Source organism: Alexandromys fortis, unplaced genomic scaffold (genome assembly GCF_014885135.2).
Source record: "Alexandromys fortis isolate MF-2015 unplaced genomic scaffold, M_Fortis_MF-2015_v1.1 scaffold_51, whole genome shotgun sequence".
Lineage (NCBI taxonomy): Eukaryota > Metazoa > Chordata > Mammalia > Rodentia > Cricetidae > Alexandromys > Alexandromys fortis.
In genome coordinates, this window is record NW_026067925.1 from 5,351,499 (window position 1) to 5,374,569 (window position 23,071).

The 23,071-nt window shown below is 45.4% G+C and overlaps 1 protein-coding gene and 1 long non-coding RNA gene across 7 annotated transcripts; both read left to right on the forward strand.

Moving 5' to 3' along the window:
- The first annotated feature begins 2,193 nt into the window (after positions 1-2,193).
- On the forward strand, positions 2,194-10,601 carry Zbtb18 (zinc finger and BTB domain containing 18). 6 transcript variants are annotated; one of them, XM_050142910.1, is made up of 4 exons: positions 2,194-2,475; positions 4,603-4,686; positions 6,957-7,644; positions 7,757-7,893. In XM_050142910.1, exons 2-4 carry the CDS (start codon positions 4,674-4,676, stop codon positions 7,764-7,766), a joined length of 711 nt encoding a protein of 236 aa, XP_049998867.1. In that variant the 5' UTR covers positions 2,194-2,475; positions 4,603-4,673; the 3' UTR covers positions 7,767-7,893. The 6 variants fall into 6 exon arrangements, with proteins under 6 accessions (XP_049998867.1, XP_049998862.1, XP_049998864.1 ...); XM_050142905.1 differs by having other exon boundaries at positions 2,197-2,475; positions 6,957-10,601; XM_050142906.1 differs by lacking the exon at positions 2,194-2,475 and adding an exon at positions 2,728-3,982 and having other exon boundaries at positions 6,957-10,601.
- A 7,770-nt stretch (positions 10,602-18,371) lies between these two features.
- Positions 18,372-21,194, forward strand: LOC126502106 (uncharacterized). Its single transcript, XR_007591844.1, has 3 exons — positions 18,372-18,851; positions 19,649-19,976; positions 20,457-21,194. It is a non-coding gene; the product is annotated as an uncharacterized lncRNA (long non-coding RNA).
- Positions 21,195-23,071: the final 1,877 nt, after the last annotated feature.

Consider the following 23,071-nt stretch of genomic DNA (forward strand, 5'->3'; position numbering starts at 1 on the left):
GGGGGGGGCAGAGAAAATACAATTGTACCAGAGACCTTGGATAAGACTGTCACAGCAATAAGGGGTGACAGACTGGCTTCCTTAAATATCCATTTTGTCTGTATTTCCTGGACATACTTTTCAGTTCTCAAAATGGATACTAATTATAGCTTGGAAGAAAAACAGCCCCAAGTAAACCAAGAGATATTTATGACTTTCGACCCACCAGTATCTTCTGTCACCTCTGGGACCATCAGCTCCACTATCAGGTACCTTCTAGAAACCTGCCCTCAGAGCTGTGACTTTCCATAAAACTGTGTGGAAGTTTTGGTGGATAATCCGAATGTCCCAGTTTTCTTATAAATTTGTGGTTTGCTATCCTGGCATTATCAGTTGCTTTACATATTCCCTTATTGTTAAATTTTAATTGGTGAGAAATGACTCTATGAATAAAAACGTCTTTTTCCCCTTTAAACCTCATGAATTCTCCACAAAACATATATATTCCTTTTTATGTTTTTTAAAGCGTTTCATTCACCAAGAATACCTGTAGCCGGGTGTGGTGGCACACGCCTTTGATCCCAGAGCTTGGGAGGCAGAAGCAGGCAGCTCTCTTTGAGTTCAAGGCCAGACTGATCTACAAAGTTCCAGGACAGAAGAGAGACCACGTCTCAAAAACCCAAACCACCCCAAACCAAACCAAACACCACTTGTAAAGTCATCTATCTGGAAACAGATTGGGATTGGGTTGGGATCTGTAACAGTTGTGACCCCGCCTGAAATCCATCATGAGAACATAAGAGGGTTGAGGAAAGAGAGAAATCATTGCCGTTTCTAAGAGAATATCAAAGTTCTAGGAATTCTGTGTACTCTAGGTGTGTGTTTCTTCACTAGCAATTCAATGTCTGATTTGTCCACACTACTTTCAACTTCTTGACGCGGAAGAAAGAGAAAGCAGATTTTGCTCAGCTGCAAGGAGTCCCGGCGAGTTGGTTAGCAACAGGGCTTGCCGGTTTGGGTCCACTTAGCACAGAGTAAACACATTTCATTTAGACAATTACTAGTGTGTTGGCTTCCTCGCTATGCAGTTTTCTGTTTTATTGTCTTGAATCATCTTTTCCCCCATTTATCACCCAACTTTACTTGTGTGCTATTCTTGCCTTCCATTGTCTTGAGAGCAGAACCTTTCTACATTTCCTCCTCGATCGACACAAGTTAGCTACAAAGAACAGGTTACAGACGGAGGAAGTTTATCCGGAGGGAGGGAGGGAGGGAGGGAAGCGCCACACAAAACAACATCTCCCCCTCTGGGAGGTAAAGCCGTGGCTCGTTAAGTACCAATTAAGAAACGGGCTAAAGCGTCTCTAAGTATCAATCTCACTGGAAAGCTCCAAGACTGCTCTCGGGGCAATGTCTTTCTTGTCACCGTGAGTGCGGACGGAACTCGGGGACCGTGAAGAGAAACGCAGCTGCAACTTGCACGGAGGACGCTGGGAAAAGGCGCCTCTCGCAGCCGCTCAAAGCGAGCGGCCCCCGTGCACCTGGCGGCCGACACCGCAGGCCGGAGGCGGCGCGTCCCCGCGGAAGCGAGCCAAGAGGGCACCGCAGGGGGGCCAGATCCAGCCGCCCCAGGCCGGCTCTGGCCAGCTGCGGCCCCGCGCGCTCGGTCTCCCCGGGACACCTGCCCCGTGTAGAAGTATACTTATGGCCGTCGCGGGGCACGCGGACTCACTCACTCCACACCCCCTGAACGCGCTCGTCTCCAGCCTGGAAACAGGCCCCTCCCCGCGCAGCTGTCGCCGCCGCCTGCGGGCTCCTTTCACTTTCTCACGGCCAAGTCACCCAGAGGGGCGCCGCTGCCGCCGCCGCCGCCGCCCGCGGACTCCGCCCCCCTCCGGAAAGACCACGCCCACTCAACAGTCGCCGGCCGGGATTGGCGCGCGCAGGCGGCAGCTCCTGCCCGCCACTATCATTCGTCGAGCCGCCCCGTCTGTTCCGCCGCTCCTCCGCCCCCCCCGGAACGCCGCTCTCCTATTGGGCAACGCTGAGACCGGGGGCGGGCCGGGGGCCGGGGCCCGCCGCTTTCGCTCAATCGCAGAGCGGCTGGCGCGGGGCGGCCCGGCCGGGCGGGGCCACATCTGGGCCGCGCCGCCGCGTGCGTGCGTGTGCGTCGTCCGCCCCCCGCCCGCGCCCCGCCCGCCCCGCCCCCCGGCCCGGCGCCGCGCTCGCCCGCCCGCCCGCTCCCGCCCGTGCGTCTGGCAGGCTGCGGCCGCCGCTGGGCTGCTGCCATGGGGAGCCGTTGAAAGAGTGGGGCCCTGTGGCTCGGCCGCGCGCCTCAGGCTGCCAGCGCGGGCGGGGGGCGGCGGGGGCGCGCGGGGCCCGGGCCGGGGCCGGCGGGCGGGCGGGGGCCGGCGGAGGACGCCCACAAGTCCAGCGGCGGCGGCAGAGGAGGAGGAGGAGGACGCGGCGGGGACGCGGCGACTCGGGCCGCTCCGTGTGAGTCCCCGCGCCCGCCCTGCCCCGCTGCCGGCCGTGGGCTCCCGCCGGGCGGAGTTAGTTAGTGCGGCGGAGGGCGGGCGAGCGGTGCGGTGCGGTGCGGTGCGGGCTCGCCTCGCCTCGCCTGGCCGCGCTCCCCGGCCGGTGCAGCTGCGGCGCGGGGCGGACTCGGTGCAGCTGCGGCGGCGCCTCCCGGTGCGGAGGGCGGGCGGGCGGGGGAGGGGTCCGGGCCGCCGCAGCTGCAGCGCCCGGGACGGCCGCGGCTCCGGGGCCGGTGCAGCTGCAGGGCCGGGGGAGGGGGAGGGTGCGGCGCCCGGGTTGCGGTTGCCGGGAGGCCCCGGGGGCTGGCGCGCGGCGGCGGGGGAGCGGTCGCCGCGCCGCTTCTTGTGACTTTTCTTTTGTTGTTTCCGCGACCCGGGTCTGTTTTCTCGGCCGTTGTGGAAGGTGTTTTCCTGCTGCACCGGCTCTGTGCCCTGCACCTCCTTCCCGGTGGTTTCACCCTTCCTCTTTCCCTGAGTGCTTTATGCACGGCGAACTACGCGAAGATTTGCATCCCCCCCACCCAAACCTCACACACACCCGGGGCACCCTGCCCCCACCTCCGAGAAACAAAACCCCAAACCTCACAGAACCTCCGTGTGGGTCCGCGGTAGCGAGACTTGGACGGGTTGGTCCGTGGAGTGGATGTCTCCGGGTCATTACGGTGCTTGGGGCTCATTAGACTGTCAGTCACCCCCACCACCACCCCACTGGGTAAACGGGGTGATTAATGTCGGATATATTGGAATGGGGCGAGGGCATCTGCGGAGAAGAGGGCGTGTGTGTGGCAGGGAAGTAATGTATTGCACAGTGAGCCTCCAGAACGAGTTCAGAATTATGTCATTCACCGCGAAGTTAGAGAAAGTTAGGTTTGTGAGTCGTGAGCGAGGGCAGAACAGAGTTGGGGTTTTGTTCTTCAGCTCCTTGCCTCGGTTTTCTAAAGCGAGCCTAAGTGGTTGTCGCCCGGGTTGGAACTTTTACGGTTCAGGCCCCAATTTCTGTTGTTGTTGTTGTTTTTTAACTCCCCGACCTCCCAAGTCTGTGGAGATGAGTCTTGACATTCCTAGCTGTCGTGGCACCTTGCAGGGATCCGTCGGCCCAGCCCCGGTTACATTAACATTTCATCAGCCATTAGAAAAGACCCACAAACTCCAGACGAGAAAGTTCCCACCCCTCCGGGTGCTTACAGCCCCTTCCCCCAGAGTGATAGAGACCAAGGGCAAGACAAAGTGACGCCTTTTCTGAGCAGAAAAGGAGAAGTGGTCACACAGTCATCCTAAGAGACTGTAGCAGGTTGTTTCGGTTTATTAATTTGCCTTATTGGACTGAAATACTTTCCAGGATTTCAGAAAGTGCAGTTTCAGTTTGTTGATGCTGAAGATGGAAATTTGCATTCACGGTGGCAGTGTGAATTATTTTCCTGGGAGGTAGTTGCTGATAAGTTGCTAAGTAAGAGTGAAATAATAAGGTGAGCCACGCTGAAGTAATAGTTTTTAATAAGTCTGCCAACATTTTGGACATGTCTACCATTTATCTCAGCAGGGGGAAAAACATGCTGTAATAACGTTGAAATGGGGCTGGGATGTCAAATGGGTTGGTTTAAAAATACCCCTAAGCTGCCTTTGAAAGTAGACGTTGGAGTTGAATACAAGTGAATGTGGGTTTCCTGAATAGCACCGAGCTTGAGTGTGCTGTCATATGTAAGCCAGTCCACCAACTCGAGGCAGAAGTGTTGCGCTTCCATAAATACAGTAGGACTCCATATGCTGAGTTTTTCAATTTCTTCTGTTCGAAAGTTTGGGGGGGAAAGGAAGACTTTGAAGTATTTTGTTTATACTAACAGAAGAGAAAAGTTCTCCTAAGAAAAAGCTGGTGGCAGGAGTGTAGAGGAGTAGCATATGGCATTAAAGGAGCACAGCTGGAGGTAGCATTTCCATCTGAACATGATGTCAGAGCAGCTGACAGCCTGCCATCCCTCAGCCTTTTATTCTAACACACAGACAGGGAGTTAGTGTGTGCGGATCTGTGCTGGGGAAGGTATCTCATTCCTCTCCAACATCATCTCCACTTTGCATCTGTCTCTCTTAGTCTGCTTTTTTTCCACCGATGTAACAGACCTGGAGCCAGCAAGACTCCGAGGGAAGGACTTAATCAAGTTTATGTGTCCTAAAGGTAGGAGTAGCAAGAGATTAGATTGAGCATCTTTCTGTTTGGGTGTTTTATTTAATTTTTTTTTTAAAAAATCGCATTACTTTTCTAATCCACTTTTTGAATAATATGTGAAATTGAGCCTGAAGTGATGGTCTTCCTGAAGCTGAAAGTCTTGGACTTGCTTGGTTTAAATTTTTATTTCTTTTCTTTGAGCAAGGAAATAACTTTAATACACAGAAATATTTTAAGTTTTCAGATGGCAAGAAAGGCTTTGGAATACGGCTTTCTGAGCTCGCTTTGGATTAAGATGCCTTTTGTTGTCCACTGCTGTTTGGATTCCTTTTGCTTGAGGGGGGCAGAAACAGTAAACTGTCTGGAATCCAGCTTTCAAACTTATATGAGAAGATTATTCTGGTTAAGAAGCTAGGTTGTTGTGTAATTAATTCCACTGTGAAACTTTATTCTCCCAAACACTCGGCAAGCATTCTGAAAGCAGCATACAGCTGTAGTGCTTTTGAAACCAGAGGGTTTTTGTTGTTGATTTTTTGTTTTTTAAGGGAGGGGGGGTGGAGAAAAAGAAAGGAAGACAACTTTTGTCCCTAAGAGAATAGTTTGACCAGTTTCCTCATTTCTCTTTCAAATATATGTTTAAGAGATCTTTTATTTCAGCATAACAATAATTATTTGCAGGAGTTTCTGTGTTAGCGACTAATTTAGAACTTGTAGATTCGAGCTGCCTGAATTGGCCAGACAGCTGTAATCGCACTCCTCTATTCTTAATCTCTTTATCTGGGCAGCAGCTGCCATATGGCCACAGTCAGCTGGATCAGATGCTTGTAAGCTTCCTTCTTCGTCCCTCTCTGTCCTCTCAGCCTCCTAATTTGATCACGGCTACCTTGTGAGCTGCCCTCCACTCTTTATTTTTAGCCCTCTCCAGGATTAGGATTGATGTTAGCTGTGGGGCACTTAAAGTGATTGTATTGTAAATCTTGGTTTATTCTATTGGTGGTGCCTTTCGGAAGGTATCCGAGGTTAGGATGAAAGTTCCACTGTCTTAGCATCGTGTGGACAAGGAGGGAAGCCAGTTCTAAATATTAACTCCATCTCCACCCTCAGATGTACTTGCTGAGGTGAATGGCTGGGAGCCTTCCTTCTGCTCACAGGATGGGGAAGTGGGCTCTCTTTATCTTCAGCCACAACAGTTGAATTTTGACCCGATCTTTGCCTTCCCTCCTTCACTACCCTCCTGTGCCAGAAAACAAGGCAAAGATGCATAATTGAAAGAACAGAGCTACTGGGAAAGCAAAATATATCAAGTTATTATTGAAACAAAGTATTTTCTGTTGGTGAGGTAAGGCAGAGCCAGGGGTGGAAAAAGTGTTCTGTTTTTCTAGAAAGGCTTTTAAAAAAACCTAAATATTGAACCTATGAAGTTTTTGCACCTCATTTTATAGTGGGAAAAGTTTGATTAATTTTAATATGGAGTTTGTTTTGCCCTGTAGCAGATCAAAGTTTCTGTGAGAATTTTCAGAGTTAACAGCCTCTCTAGTTGCTAATAATATTGTTCTACAAAGAAACAGCCCCCCCCCATTCATTTTAAAAATATTTGGATTTGTTCATAGTAAAGATGATCTTTCCCATCTGTCGGTGCAGTTCCGTCTGATCTCCTGCGTGTGCAGTACCTGCAAATCTTACGGCACCAACATCTGTTCTTATACACAGGGCTTTTGTTGTTGTAACACTCTGACTTTAAAAGTAAGTTGTTTGCCGATTTCTGGACTAATTATGCAATTTCATTTTTTCCCCCTCAATTCAGCCAAATGTGTATGGGTGTTCAGTCTGTGCTTTCTAAGTCGTCAGGTATGAAAAGTGATAAAATACAAAGAATGATTGGGCAAGTTTTCCTGACTCTTAGAGAATTTATGTGGAACTTTGCTTTGTTAGTATCCGTTCTTTCCCTGTGAAGGCAGAGCTGTCTTGTAGGTTTTGTGGGATGTCATTTGCTGAGTAGTTGGTTAAATTTCCTCTGGAAGTGGTCTGAATTCTTGTTCTCAGTAATAGGCTATAGCTAAAGGAAGTCTTTAAACTTGACCAGGAGTTCTGAGAAGAGCGAAGGAGTCCTTGGCAAGTGCATTTAGGTCGCCTGTGTGACTTGGGAATCCTTTGGGGTGTGAGCCTGATTTAAAATTCATAGACGTAGAACTCTCCACTACTAAGGTGGATTTTTTTGAAGTGGGGTCTAGAGGCTAAACTCCTAAGCAGGCTCTAACGAGAACCTCCTCTTTCCCCAGGTTATGAAGACAGTATGGAGTTTCCAGACCACAGCAGACATTTGCTGCAGTGTCTGAGCGAGCAGAGACATCAGGGCTTTCTTTGTGACTGCACCGTTCTGGTGGGAGATGCCCAGTTCCGGGCGCACCGAGCTGTACTGGCTTCATGCAGCATGTATTTCCACCTCTTTTACAAGGACCAGCTGGACAAAAGAGACATTGTTCATCTGAACAGCGACATTGTGACAGCCCCCGCTTTCGCTCTCCTGCTTGAATTCATGTATGAAGGGAAACTCCAGTTCAAAGACTTGCCCATTGAGGACGTGCTAGCAGCTGCCAGTTATCTCCACATGTATGACATTGTCAAAGTCTGCAAAAAGAAGCTGAAAGAGAAAGCCACCACAGAGGCAGACAGCACCAAAAAAGAAGAAGACGCTTCAAGTTGTTCGGACAAAGTCGAGAGCCTCTCAGACGGCAGCAGCCACATGGCAGGTGACCTGCCCAGTGATGAAGATGAAGGCGAAGATGAGAAATTGAATATTCTACCCAGCAAAAGGGACTTGGCAGCTGAGCCTGGGAACATGTGGATGCGATTGCCCTCAGACTCAGCAGGCATCCCCCAGGCTGGCGGAGAGGCCGAGCCACACGCCACAGCAGCTGGAAAAACAGTAGCCAGCCCCTGCAGCTCAACAGAGTCTTTGTCCCAGAGGTCTGTCACCTCCGTGAGGGATTCGGCAGATGTTGACTGTGTGCTGGACCTGTCTGTCAAGTCCAGCCTTTCAGGAGTTGAAAATCTGAACAGCTCTTATTTCTCTTCACAGGACGTGCTGAGAAGCAACCTGGTGCAGGTGAAGGTGGAGAAAGAGGCGTCCTGTGATGACAGTGATGTTGGCACTAATGACTATGACATGGAACATAGCACTGTGAAAGAGAGTGTGAGCACTAACAACAGGGTACAGTATGAGCCGGCCCACCTGGCTCCGCTGAGGGAGGATTCGGTCTTGAGGGAGCTGGATCGGGAGGACAAAGCCAGCGACGATGAGATGATGACCCCAGAGAGCGAGCGGGTCCAGGTGGAAGGGGGCATGGAGAGCAGTCTGCTTCCCTATGTCTCCAATATCCTGAGCCCCGCAGGCCAGATCTTCATGTGCCCCCTGTGCAACAAAGTCTTCCCCAGCCCCCACATCCTGCAGATCCACCTGAGCACGCACTTCCGCGAGCAGGATGGCATCCGCAGCAAGCCTGCAGCCGATGTCAATGTGCCCACGTGCTCCCTGTGTGGGAAGACTTTCTCCTGCATGTACACCCTCAAGCGCCACGAGAGGACTCACTCTGGGGAGAAGCCCTACACGTGCACCCAGTGCGGCAAGAGTTTCCAGTACTCACACAACCTGAGCCGCCATGCCGTGGTGCACACCCGCGAGAAGCCCCACGCCTGCAAGTGGTGTGAGCGCAGGTTCACGCAGTCGGGAGACCTGTACAGACACATCCGCAAGTTCCACTGTGAGTTGGTGAACTCCTTGTCGGTCAAAAGTGAAGCACTGAGCTTGCCCACTGTCAGAGACTGGACCTTAGAAGATAGCTCTCAAGAACTTTGGAAATAATTTTATATATATATATAAATAATATATATATATATATACATATATATACATAGATCTCTATATAGTTGTGGTACGGTCTAAAAGCAGTCTTGTTTCCTGGAACTGAAAAGTTGGGATCTTAACTTGTTTTTGCACTTTAGAATAATAGCATGAGAATCTCACTAATTTAGCATTCTGATAAAAGAAACTTTAGAGCAAGTCACAAGTAGAGAGGTGTCTTTCCTTTGAGGGGTAGGCCAAGTCAGCCAATAAATCCTCCTCGACAAATGGTTCTGTCTCAAAATGCTTTCATATGGCTTAATTTTGTAAACACTGCATTGTCTTGAGCGCTTTTCTCGTGCCCCACATTGTTTTGTTTTGTTTTCAGAGTAGAAATTCCCTCCAGTTTTATTAGCCTCTTTATATGTCTCAAATTGCATGAATATTTTCTGGCTGTTGGAAACCTGAATGCTTTTAGACCCAAATGGAAAATTTCTGAAATGCTGGATTATCTATTTTTAAACAAGCAGTTGACTTAAAACTTTCTGTGGCAACTTCTGGTTTTCTGACAGTTCCCAGTGAGAGATTCTGACAGTACACTGGGTCGCTGGGACTGTCTCTGTGAAGGTTTGCTTGAGATGAAAAAGGATATTGCAGCTTCAGCAGTGTTGAACTGTGTGTTTAAAATGTGAATTACTGTTCTTGTATACTGTAATTGATTACACGGGCTGGGGGGGGTGTCAGAGAACTTGACAGGTTGTGTTGATGCTCTTAGTTGAGTCTTGAAAAGTAAATATTAACGCTACAGAAATGCATGAGTTTCAATATATTTTTTGTCTTTGTTTGCATTGTATAACTTTAACGAGTGAGTTTAAAATTATTTAATTTCCTTAGAAAAATAGCACCATTTGGGAAAAAAACTGGTGTTACGAAGAACGTAAATGCACTGTTTTTATTTTTATTTTATATAATTTAAATTGACTTTTCCCACTGTCTTTAAGTTGAAACTGTTAAGCTGAATAAAAACTTAAGCTGCAAATTGATAACTTCGCTACATTACAAGGAACATATAAATGTTTACAAACGGCTTAAAGATTTGCATGTGCAGTGTGCATTTATAACACACTTGGAATTGCACAGAACCCATGCCAGCTCAGAGTTTAGGTGTGCACATGTACCCAGCTGAGCGTTTTTAGAATAACTACTGCACAAATTGACAATAGGTCATAGGTCATTCTCTCTCTCTCTCCTTTTGGCTTCCCTTTTCTTTTTCTCCCCTCTTTCCTTTCCTTCCCCCTACCCCCTAACTCATGAAAAGATTCTATGGACTGAAAAAGCCCCAGGCTGAAAGGACTGAACTGCCTTGATTGACGTGGGGAAGGGGGTCAGTAGAGTATGTGTATCGGCAGCAGAGGCTGCAGCCCACCGTGTGGTTTTACTGACCAGCACGCAGGGGAGAAGCATTTTGCACAGTGTTTGTTTTCCTGTCTTGCACTTACAAATAAGGTCTATGGGAGTAGCATGGAAAATGTTTGTTGTTTTTCCCTTTTTCTTTTTTAATTGCTTTTGTTTAAAATTTGATCGCCTTAACTACTGTAAACATAGCCTATTTTTGTGCTTAAGATACTGAATGGAAAACTCCATTGTGTGTTGCTGGACTGTTTTGGAAATATTTGGTCAAATGTATGTTAATTTGGCTGTAATGGCATTTAAAGCAAACAAACAAACAAAAAAAAGCTGTGAAAATGGCCTTGGAGCATTATCTTTAGTTACTTGAAGAGTTTCTAGGTTTTTTTTTTAATACAGTTTATGTTAAAATAATCTTTATTAATTTAGAGAAGACAATCAATGTCTGTGAGAGAACGGACTTTTTTGGAATTTTTTTGTGGTCATTGTGAGTGATTGCTTTTTCTTAGTTTCATATTCTTCCTTTGTTCTAAATCTTAGACTGACATCTAGCTTTGACAATCATAGTATGTTTTATTTCCTGAGGGGGAATAACTTATAATGCTGTTTAGTTTTGTACTATTGGTGTGTTGGTGAATTTTTAAACTGTGTGCTAACTGCAATAAATTATATGAACTGAGAATTCTGTGTGGTTTTTGTATTATGATCGCATAACAGATTCTGAAGTCAGTCTGTATAGTGCATGGCATCTTCATTTTAACATCAGTTTTATTCAGGTTATGAAGTTACTAGAATGCTTCAGGGTCAGTCCCCCAAACGGAAATGTGCACGGGCTCACCACTGAAGGAGACACTAAGTGTGCATTTCTACAGTGTAGAAAGACTGTTGAGGTAATTCCTTAGAAAACTGAATACAAAGAACTTCAAGTGGCAAGGTAGGCTTTTCATGATAAGTAACACAACTGCTAACCCATAGATAATGCAAGTCACTTTCCTAAGTTGATTGGTCAAATCCATTCTCCCATGTTCTGGCTTAAGTGGAAAATTGAAGGAGACCGGATGTCTCAATTTGGAACACTGCTTGGCTAATGAGTGGAAGTCTAGGCAATTGAATTAGGAGGCATTCGGTGGTTCAAGATTAGCTGCGTATGTCCGTTTTTCTTACCAGCACTCAAAAGATCTTAGTGTTTAAGTTCTAATTTTAAAACATTTAAGCAATGCATCATTAGAAAGAACTTCCCTCCTCTTTGTCATTCCCCTACCCCAATTTGCCTGCCTTGTTGGGTAAGGGCTGCTTGGCCTGCAGAATCGACAGAACACATGTATATGGGATTTTGGGGATTGTCATACTGGCCGTAGATTGCAGTGGGCCCAGGTCCTGAAGTTGTATAAATACCAAATCTTAAACTGCCCATAACTCCCGATCTTAAAGACAAATATGGAAATGATAGTTTTACATAACTACTGTCTGAGATACAATTACACCAAAAAGCTCATGGTAAGGTTAATAAGGGGGATCCAGAGTGTGAAACGCACCCTTTAGAAGGTCTTTGATGGCTTTGGCTGTACGTCCACAAAGATTTTATCATAAAATACGAGCCATAATTTGCAGTTTGGAGTGATAACATTAATTTTTTAACTGAAAAAAATGTAACAACTCACCGTTGTTTTTAAAAAACCAAACATCTCACACGAAGGGGACATTTTCATTTGGCCTCTACACAATCCCTTGAGCAGTTAGCAAGTGAGGAGAGCTACATTTCATTTTCCTGTACATTAAAAGCTTCCCGAAGATGCTGGGGGTTGGCGTACCTTTCAGTTCCATTGACTGTCCTAAGTGAGAACCACCTTAGTACATCCTTCACGGGATGCACTCCTCAGTACAACGTTCTGGTTGTGATTTGGAAATAACTTGTTAAAATACCGTAGAGCGGGCACAGAGTGCTATTACACAAACGGTCACATTTGGCATGTGACACGCAAGAATCTCTTGTTTATTCGCCGTACTGAAGAAAGACAGTTGTCATGTAATCCAGTTGGAAACCTGTAAAATCGGGCTCTCCTTTGACATCTGGCTCTTCCCTAAAATGCGTGGCAAAAATATGGTTTCACTTACTTTGGAAAACATCTGTTTCTTTCAGATAATCAATTATGCCCTGGATTGCTGCGGGCCCAGCATTGTGTGCTAGGTGTACCCTGGAGAATAGTCGACAAGTAGAAGATGCTAAGGATGCCGGTTGGGGATTTCCTTCCTAGTTAATTATGCTATCGGATTAATAGGTGATTCAAGTAGAGCTTACCCTTAACAGACTTCACGTGATTCTCTAAAAACAGCTTTTTGGGAGGTTAGAAAAAGGTGAATATTTGAACTCAAATTAATAATATTAAAAATGCTTGTTTTCCCAAGTAAATTTTAGTTTTAAACTACTATAAAAGAAATAGCTGGGTTTTTCTTTTAACCTAATAAGCAAGTCTACTTTAAAAGTCTTGAACTTCCTATTCTTACAGATAAAACACATATAAAATACATTTAAAAAATATCTGGGAAATCCCAGTTTTTAAAAAATTTGATATAAATTTTCTAAATATCTTAAGATCTCAAAATTTCCTGTGCTGTTTGGCTATTTCATTCCTAAAAAGTTTAGAAATTTGAGTTCTAACCTAACAATGGAAATCTCACATACCTCTGGGTAGAAAATTTTTAATTGTAGGTAATAATATAAATTTTGATTATTATTTATTGCAGTGTTTGAGGTTGCTGATAAGGTTAGGGAATGAAGTATGAGTTTTGAGGTTAGGGACAAAAAAAGCTGTGTCATTTTCATTAAAGTCCTCTGCCATTAAAAACTGAAGATAATATCATCTTAAGAATAAAGCGTGGTTTTGTTTTTTAAAAGCAAATGGCTTTTAGGAATTTTATTTTGGCTAGAGTCCAACTTTATTACACTGACAGGATTTTGTCCCTTATGTTAGATTTTTTTTTTTTTTTTTTAACCTTTTGCCTGCGGAATCCTGGCAAAATCTGTGATCCCTTGGTCTAGACGTGCAGTCGCTTATTGGACGTATTCAGCTTAGCCCAGTTAGAGATGTGTTCTGTCTCTAGCCGTCTCCACCTTGCTCATCAGTCTTATCGAATGACATCTTAGGGACAACATTGAGAGCTTTCAGAAGTTCATTTTAAGAGACTTCAGAAATTAAGCATTTGGCATTTTTGCAAACCGATACCTTTAAAATAAAATCCTCACCTATTGACTTTTGTGATTTCTTGTGGAAGAAACTGAACTCCAAATTTGTGTGCTACTATAAACAGGAAGGTTGGCTATGTAGAAATGGATCAACACATAGCAATAGTTTGAACAGTTTTCTTTAAAAATCCAAATTATCATGCCTCTGCTTATGCTAAATAAGTTGTAATTAATTCTCCACATAATTCAGACATATAGAACAGTTTTCTTAGGACATTCAAGCCCTTGAAAGAGATCAATTTTTTTTTTGTTGTTGTTTATTTGGTTGGTTTTGAACCTGGAAGAGGGGCTGGGGGAGAGGGACGGAGTATCCAATTACCTTTCCTAATTCTATTCTGATACTTATAATTTCATTTCAGTTTCTAGCCCTTTGTGGGATGATACTTTAGTTAGAAGGATAGCCTTAACAATATCTTTTAAAACCAAAGATTGTCGTGAATTTGTGGTCACTTATTCCCCCAACAAGCTAGGTCCTTCTCTAAGCTTTAGGCATGAATTTACTATTAGTTTCTAGGAAGTTGTCTCTTTTGGAATGGAGACGGCAAAACAAAACAAAAACAGAAACCATTTGGCTTCACAGTGTAGCACATTCAGGCAGGAATAGTCTGAGTAAGTGTGTGCAGGGTGGCTTGGAGAGTCTCTGGTCACTCCGGGAATCCGTCCACTGAAACCACCCGCATACAGTTGGTTATGATCTTTGTAGTTAATCATTACATCAGGTGGCCTTTGTTAAGTGTCAGTGTGCATGCTTTAAACGTCTTTGTCCCAGATATCCCAGTTTGTCCAAAGTGTACTTGTTCTTCATATGACATGGAGCATGGAAGAATGTATCTTAATATCGGCACACATGTGTGCGAGTAGATTAAATCTGTTTTAATATTGAAAATGTGTGGATGCCATTGAACTTGAAGGAGTAGAGTGACTTTATTTATGTGTCATGCCAGACCAGAGCTAACTTTTGATATGTGACAGAATTTGCAAGATATGTATCAATCATGCATGTATGAATACATTTACTCAAACCTATAAAAAGGATATATACATTTCACTGAAATGCAGGTCACCTTAAAATCTGGGATTATTAATGACGCAAACATTTTTTTGTTTCTGATGATCTGAGATGAGCTTTGATCAGAATAAAAACATTTAAACTTTTCTTTCAAATCTCTTTAAAATTTTTTAAGAGATTGAAAATATACATGTGCTTATTTTTAAAACCACAGCACATATGTGGCTTGGTAATACGGAAACATTTGCATGTTTACTAGACAGCAATGCCTTTTAAGCAGGTCGCTGTGGACCATTTTGGAAAAAGCACAATAGTACAATAATTAAAATACTGAAGGAATTTAAAACCTATGGCCGGTGAGCTGAAGCTGAAGCAACCATTGAAGTTACTATTATCTATGTGTATTTAGTTAAAAAAAATCCACTTTCTAATTTACAGTAATTTCTCTGTCACTTAAAATTCTGTTCAAATAGAAGAAATTCGAGAAAAAAAGAGAAAAAAGAAAAAAAACAAACCATATCTCAAAAAAGTCAGATTTGTAAAGTTATTTCTACCTGGCTTTGACAAAGAAGGTTCTAGATTCAAGTACGGCAGGAGGGAGAAACAACATAGGTTTATAGCCAATGTCATAGGACAGGAGTCTCTTATGTAAAATTTAAGATCTCTTCCAAATCCTCAAGATTTTTGCAAGTGAATAATCTAAGAGAAGCTGATGTCTGCTGGGTGGGTGTTTTCCCAGGGCTGGCTGTTGCTGAAGCACAAACTGGAATTCTTACCTCGTATTCTGCTTTTTAGTGTTCTCTGTGTCCTTTTATTTACTACAAGAGGATCAAGTTTATTCACCGAGTGATTTTGACACCATGATACAACTGAAATTTTCAGCCAAGTTGTTTTCATGTCTTTCTACCATTTTGTGAAAAAAAGAAAGAAAGAAATTTGAAATGAAAACTCAAATTTAAATTGGCCTATTTACCACCCTGGGTACCAGTTAGCTATGTGTTAATATACCCAGGCAGGGGGCCTGAAGACAAGGGAGCTGAGGCATTTCTGGGGCTCCTTACAAAAAATGACATCAAACTGGATGAAAACCCTCTGCAAAAGGCAGAGAAATTAGAGGATACGTTGGGGCACAAAGAACTTTTGCTTTTCATAGTACGTGTGAAGTCTAGAAAAATGTGGTGATTTCTCACGTTCTATTTATATGTTATTTTCCTTGAGGGATGCCTTGAAGTGGTGCTAGAACCACTTCTGTGCAAAGGGGGAGGGAGGGGAAGCTTGTCTTCCTTTGTTCAGTTTGTTATGCAAAGGTGCTTATCCTGCAATAAAAATAATGCCGTAGTGAAGATACGACAGGCGTTCTGTGGGCTTGACCAGCGTGGCAAAGTTTTAAAGGATTGACGTGTTGCTTAAAAGTCAGTCAAATCAGACCCTCAGAGAATGAAGCCATCAACCCTCATGTTGTTTTTATTTATTAGTACATATATTTTTAATCTCTCCAAAAATAACAATTAAGCTTTATAAGCAAGAAACAAATCAAAACTTAAATCTACCCTCTAGGCTGAATATTTGCATTCCGGATTGATTGTCTTAAAAATAATAAATGAGTTTTGTTGCTCAAATTAAGAAAACCTAAGGATTGAATGGCTCAGAAATTCTCCACGCTGTCAGGGTCTGTGGTGTTTGTCTGATTAGTCTCTCCTCACAGGTTGCTGCCATGCATAGGGACTAACCTAGAATCATGAACACTTGAAGCTGGCAGGGACAGAAGTGACTTCCAAGTCATTCACTCTGATGAGAAAAAGGCCCAGGCAAGGCGGAGGAGAGAGAAGCAGATTTGGGTCTTTGCAAAATACCTCTCACATTCCCCAAACCTTAGGTGGGTAGCATGTTAAAGATGGATGTCTGCTCTCTTTAGAGGCACGAGATGGTCAAATCCCTTACTTTAGGTTCATCTCAGATCAAGGCTGCATCTGAGCCTCCATCCTGGCTAGGTCACCTCTGTGATCAAACGCTGACGGTAAGGTCCTCACAGTTACCTTCCCCCTGGTCTGCTGGAAACACTTACTGTGGGAATCTAGACCGGAATGCTGTCTTTCCCTCCACTTTGGCCCACTCATTGGTGGTACCCTGCTGGGGTCTGAACGGAAACCTGAAAGCATCCTCCCAACTTACACGTTCCCGTCATGCTCCCAGCTAGGCCAGAGTTGCTTGAGCCCTCCCCCCCCCCAAAAAAAAAACCCCATATTATTTGTTCAGCCACAATGAGGCAGTGCTCAATGCAGGCGGATCCAGGCAGGGAATGGCCAGGGTGCTCCTGGGCACGGGGAGGCGAAGGAGAAGCGTGGTCAGGTGCTGAGGTGCCAGTCTTCTGGAGCCTCAAAACTCCTCTGCTGCCCAAGCGGGAGCTCGGTGTTTTCCCTTACTGGCCCCTTCTTCTCAGACTGTCCCTCACCCCTCTCATCGTCGTCTACTGGAAAGAGGCTGTGAAGGAAAAGCAGAAAGACAGAGTTATGCCACAGGAGGGTCCCACTCGGCCGCATTTGTTCCTTCATTTCTAAGAGCAGAGTGACAATACCCTCTCACCTCTCCCCTGCACCGTAAGCAGGAATGCACATGTGACCGTCACTGAGCTCTCCGAGGGAAGACGCTAGGTCAGTTTTAGGGAACAATACTACTACAAAAATAAGTTGTTTTTACGAAAGATTTTTTTTCTATCACAAAGGCTTCCTAGCAATGTGGGTATCTTTATTTTTTTAATGTAGATCTTTCTTTCTTCCTCCCTTTCTTTTTTTTTCTTTTTCTTTTCTTCTTTTAATTTATTTCCAGACAGGGTTACTCTGGAACCTGGCTGTCCTGAAACTTGCGTTGTAGACCAGGCTGGCCTGAAACTCATAGAGATCCACCTGCCTCTGCCTCCCAGGTGCTGGGGTTAAAGGTGTGCGCCACCATCCGGCTCTAGATTTAAAAAAAAAAAAAACAATTTTAAATTCATCAAGGACTAATAATCTCAACTTTATTTATGTTTCCCAGCATGCCCTCACGGAAAGCAATTTCTACAGGCTGTGTGAAAGGAAGGGTCATACTTGTGAAAAGCTTACACACTCTCAGGTAGGCTTGTGGGTGAGAACGCATGTGCGGTCCTTCTCTCATTGATGCCACACTTTTGGTTCCTCCTGACAAGTTTCTCTGTGCCCGTTTGGATGAATCCAGGCTGCCCCATCCATATCACTTCCTTTGGGGATAAAGGGAGGATGAAGGTACAGCATCGTCGACTTCTCAGAGAAAATCTGCTGTGCCAAGCCTGCACTGGATACGGACTTCCCCCCATTCCTAATGATGAAGAAATCAAGATCAAAGAGCTATGACTGAAGTTTACTGGAGTATCGTTAAGTATAAAAACTGGAATGACGGATCAACAGAATGACAAAAGACAAGCACACGACTCCCTGTAACCAGGGGGCGGTGGCACAGGCCGGGTCAGAGCCCAGAGCATCTCCGTGTCAGTCGGGTCTCGCGTCACCGATGTGCCCCATGTGTTGTTACAGCCACGCCATGGTGCTGTGCAAACGGGTGTGCATGCATCCGTCCACTGGGAGGACGGTGCATCTGGGTGAAGTCCGCAGAACAGCAGAATACCACTGCGTGTTGTGTTTATCCCGACACTTTAAATATTAAGATATGCTCCAACATGTGTGTGTGTGCGTGTGTGTGTGTGTGTGTGTGTGTGCGCGTGTGGGTGTGCGTGTGTGTGTGTAGCAGGGCCAAGTACCGGGTGGCTGCAGAGTCCCTATTCAGCCTGTCCACGTCCCTCTTTGATGCCGTGCCACTCCACAAAAGCAGCCGGGCCATAGTCAATCTATTTTTTTTCTTTCTTTCCCCCCTTGTTATCAATGACACAATTTTCCCTTTTAATCTTATAATTTTCATCAGTTTTTGTAAAAGGCGGTGAGCATAACAATACGTGTTTGGTAAAAACAGTTATTTGTTGCTATGTTTAATCAGAAATTAGAAAGAATTTAAAAAGAAAAAAAAAAACAACAACCAAAAACAAACAAGCACACACACTCACACACAGCCCGGGGAGGGGGAAGAAACACACACACACACACACACAAAACCCTTCCCTCTGCTTGATGCCATAGACAAGAGTCCAAAGGACATTAGCTGCTCCGTTGCACACATTGGAGAGAGAGTTCGCTGTGGGCTCTGTCTCCCTAATAGACTGGCGATTTGGTAAAAGGTTTTAGAGGGTTTTGTTTAACCATTTCTGCATGTGTTTTTAATGAGCTCATGATGCTTTGTAACAAAGGCCAGGTTGTGAGGTTTGCAGCCTTTTTTCGGACCTGATCCCCTCCCGCTGACCTGCAGAGTGAGCACCTGTGCTCCTCGCCTGGCTCACCTATGGGAGTCAAGGTGGTGGGGCCATCTCCGGGCCTGTCTTCATGCCAGGGATGAGTCATGCGGTAGGCAGGGCGGAAGGAGTCTCTTTGTTGACAGCTCTCCATCTGGACTTTGGATACGGCCGGCCGTTCATGGAGAGCCTGGGTGAGCTGGAAAGGACTGCTCAAATCAGCCCCTCCATGAAGGCCCGGGGCAGTAAAACACCTGCAAAGGAACTGCCTGGCATTTCAGTTGCAAAAGCAGAGGAGCGTCCCCCCCAACCCCAGTTCCAGGTACACAGGCTTGTGAATGTGTACGACGCCTGCTCGGACAAGTGGGTATTTAATAGGCAATAGGATCATTTACAGCCTCCTTCAGATAATCCGACTGGAGTACACCTGAATAAATACATCAATCTCAGGTGGCTGAGCACTAACCCCTTGGAGTTTAATAATTAAAATAAACAGACCTATTGTGATGAGTTCCAGTTTTGTCATGTGTAAATGTAAGCTATCCCACACAGGATGGCGTTTCGTGATTCATACAGGAATATGATGGATAGATGATACATTTTCCATAGCTTTTTAAGAAAAAAAAAAGAGATTATCTTAGTCATGGGGTAAAGTTATATGATACATTGTGCCATTCCGTCTGATTCTGGGCCAGGACAGATTTTTTTCTGTCTTTTTTTTTTCTTTTTTCTTTCTTCTTGTTCTTTTTTTTTTTTTGTGAAAGATTACTTCTTGGCAAACTAGATATGCAAACGCCAGAATACAGTAAAACCACATTTAATTGGACCTACTTGCCAACTTCTTGAACACAGCTTGGATTATCCCACTGGAGGCTGCTTCTGTTAAAAGCTGGGGGAGTAGGAAGTGGCATACTGACAAGGCCTTCGATAATTTTTTTTTTTCACTCGAAGTACAATTATGCAATGAGCCAAGTTTGGAAGTATTTTACTATGTTTAATAATTATTATTAAAGATATTGTAAAACATATGCATTTGTTAAGTGGAGTGTAATGGGAGTAAAACTCATGTCATAAATTTCACTTTGGATTTATTTTCCTATTTTGTGTTTTATTTGACAGCCTTCCAACTTGAGTCTAGCCCAAAGCCTGCCCTCTAATACATATCATACTTGATATTAAAGTGAGAAGAGGGTGATTTATGGGAGCTGCGTGAGAACCGTGTTCCCCTCAGGGCCAGCCTATGTGGAGTCGACACCTCTGTTCAGGTATCAACTGATATGAAAACCAGTCGCAGGGAGAATGGCCGGGAAGGAGAGAGCCTTACCACGCGCTTCCAACAGCAGCTCTGAACCCGCCTGTCCTGCGCATGCCTACTGTTCAAAAGGAGATGGAGCTGAGGGCAGGGTGCCTATCTCTTCGTGTGCCTGTGACTCTCGGAGGAGCCATGGTATGAAGCCACTATGAGCGGCGGTGCCAATCCCAGTCCCTTACCTGGGAAGCTGGCATTGGTCTGTTGTACTTCTTGAGCTTAAAGCAAATTTGTATTATCTGCAGTGTCATTTAAAAAAAAAAAAAAGGAGAAAATGCCCCTGAATTCCCACTTCTTGACATTGTACAGAGGCGCTATCTCTAATGATTAGCAAGCCGCTCTGGGGTGTTTGTGCCCGAACTCCACCTGCGCTGTGAAATCCCCATGATTTTTCTCACATTCCCACTCAAGCTGCCGAGCAACTGGGCCCTCTCTTCTACGTGTGGCTGTGTCAGTGTGACTTCCGTGCGCCATGCTACTTGGTTGTTTCCTCGTGCTCCACCACAACCAATGATGGGTGTGGGAGGAAGTTGGCAGGGTCCCTGCGTCCATCCCCCTACCATTCACTGGGCTGCCTTTTTTCCCAGTGGGGTGACACCCTCTGCTCTGCTTTCTTAGGTATCCTTTAAACGTATCCCCAGGGCTCCTGGAAACCTACAGCTCTGCGGTCGCGTGGCGGGACTGCGGCAATATGAGGCTTGCGTGTGCTAAGAGGATGTGAGGACTTCTGTACCGCATCCCTCAAAGCAGAGCTCCTTACAACCCCGCAGCTCTGGCCCCCAAGTGCCCTGCAACTTTCTCTGGGAGGGGCGCCCTTGATTTCTAAAGCATCCACAGCCTTGCCTCAGGCGGGACTGGCCAGGAGCTGAAAAGAGAAGGCTTGGAAGCTTTCTGGAAAGGCCTTGCTTCTAAAAACCAGAAATTGGGAGGGAGGAAGTTGACAAGAAATCTGCCCTCTTGTTCTTTGCTGACTAAACCGTGTTGTCTTTATCGTTTCATCTTTAAAATAAACCTTTTGAGCCAGATATACCTCTGAGGTTCTTTCCAGCCCCAAGTTCTTAGGCATCTTTTACCTATTTATCTGAAATGCTGATTGAACTTGAACAGGGAAATATTTTCCAATTAGGGTAGAGATGGTGGCTAACATACTGTTAGGCTTTTGAGGCTCGTGTGATCAAAGGCGTGCTTGCTCCGATAAGGGCGGGCAGGGGGAGGGCTGGGGAGGGTCTCTCCCGGCTGCTGGGGTTTTAACTCAGGTTTACACATGTCAGCCATGTGCTAAGCATATGCTTTCTGGTCTGTGGTCAAGCCCAGTGGGTTTAGGGTTAATTTTTTTTTATTTTTTAACAGGCAAAACCCCAGAGATTCTAAATAAACACACAGCAAGAACTTATTTTGTGGTTTGTTTTATCTTGTTGACACTAAGTATCCAACGCTTAAGAAAAGTGGATGGAGACAGAATCTCCACGTTGTACATTTTGTTATGGGTTATTTTAAGGATCACAGAACACATAGCGAGTTCGCCTCGCTAAGCGGTTTCTCCCTGTTCGTTCTGCAAAGGGATTTTCTGTCTCAGTTTCTCCGCCGAGCTTTCTTTGGACAGCTCTGCGCCACCTTGCACCACAGGGCCTTGCCTATGAAAAGGCTAATTCTGATCCCTAAGCAGCTGTCAAAGGAAAGCATGCTAAAGACTGCTGCCCTCCTATATGGGTTGTGGGACTTCAACAAGTGCCAAAAAGACGCCTGTCGATCTAGAGGTCAGAGGTCACATTAAATCAGACAGATTATCAAAAGAGAACATACTGTTCTCTCAGATAAGCTTTAAAATTAGAGAAAAGCAGATTCTCTCTCTCTCTCTCTCTCTCTCTCTCTCTCTCTCTCTCTCTCTCTCTCTCTCTCTCTCTGTGTGTGTGTGTTGTGTATGTTCATGCAGGCCATATATCGACCTGGGTGTTATTTCTCAGGAGCCGTCCATCTTGCTTTTGTTTCTTTTGTTGTTATTGTTCTGAGAAACAGGCCATCCTGGAACTCACTACTGGTGCAGGCTGACTGGCCTCAACCACACAGCGGTTCACCTGCCTCAATCTTCCAAATGCTAGGATTACAGGTCTGAGTCACCAAGATCAGCTCTGTTGGGGGCCGGGTCTCTTACTAGGAGCTGGGCTTGCTGGTTAAGTTACAGGCTGGCCTCAGGGATCTGCCTGCCTGTCTCTACTTTCCCAGGGCTGGAAGGGCTTGTTATCATGCTGGATTTTTTTTTTTTAAATGTGGATTCTGGGATTAAACTCGGGTCCTCATGCTTCTTCAGCGCGTACTTTATTCACCGAGCTATCTCTCCAACCAGATCCTAAGAAGCCTAAATTTTTAGTGAAGAATCTCACTGCACACCGTATCTCTAGTGTTCTTAATCCACTCCAGGTGGAAGAAAATTCTCCCAGAGTTTTCTGTGGAGAAACCATTCAGAAGAATGAGTGCAGATTAATTTGTGTGGGAGTCTAATTAAAATATTTTCATTTTTCTCTTTTCCATTCTGAAGTCACCAAGTAAAATGATTGAGAAATTCAAGCTTGACGCAGAAGCAGGATTGAAGCAGGGATGTGTTCTCCTACTAGCTAAAACTCTTGGGATGGCAAAGGAGAGAAATCCAACTTGAGATAGTTGAAGCCAAAAAGGAATTTTTGTCAGAAGGCTACGTGGATTCGGTGGGATCCAAAAGTGGAATATGGCTGGGCCTGGGGAGCAGCTAGACCGCGCAGCTCAGTGGCTGTCTGGATTCGCTCTCCTTCTCTTGCCTCTGCTTCTCTTTCTGCTGATTGGCATTTTCTATTCCTCAGTCCACATGGTGGAACAGGGCTGCCAACTGCTTCTGCATTTACATGTCTTCATTTTCAGACACTCAGGGGGAGACTGACTTCTTTTTGTCAGTTGCAGTTCCCAAATCTTGGGGGAGGGCTCTGATTGGTCAGCTCGGATCAGGTGCCCACCTCTCCACCAATGGCCAGGGCCAAGAGTGCATCCCATTGTGCCAACAGGCAGACTCCTGCAGTGCCATATGCATGTTGAGGGGCCTGCATGTTCAGGGGGCCGGGGGCAGAGGAATACTTCCCAGGAGCCAGAGACACGGTTCCCAGAAATGAGGCCGATCTAGTCTGACAGAACAATAGGGGCCCATCATGTTTCTGGACGGAATTTAAAGGGAAACTATGAAAAGATATTTATTTGGAAGTGAGAAT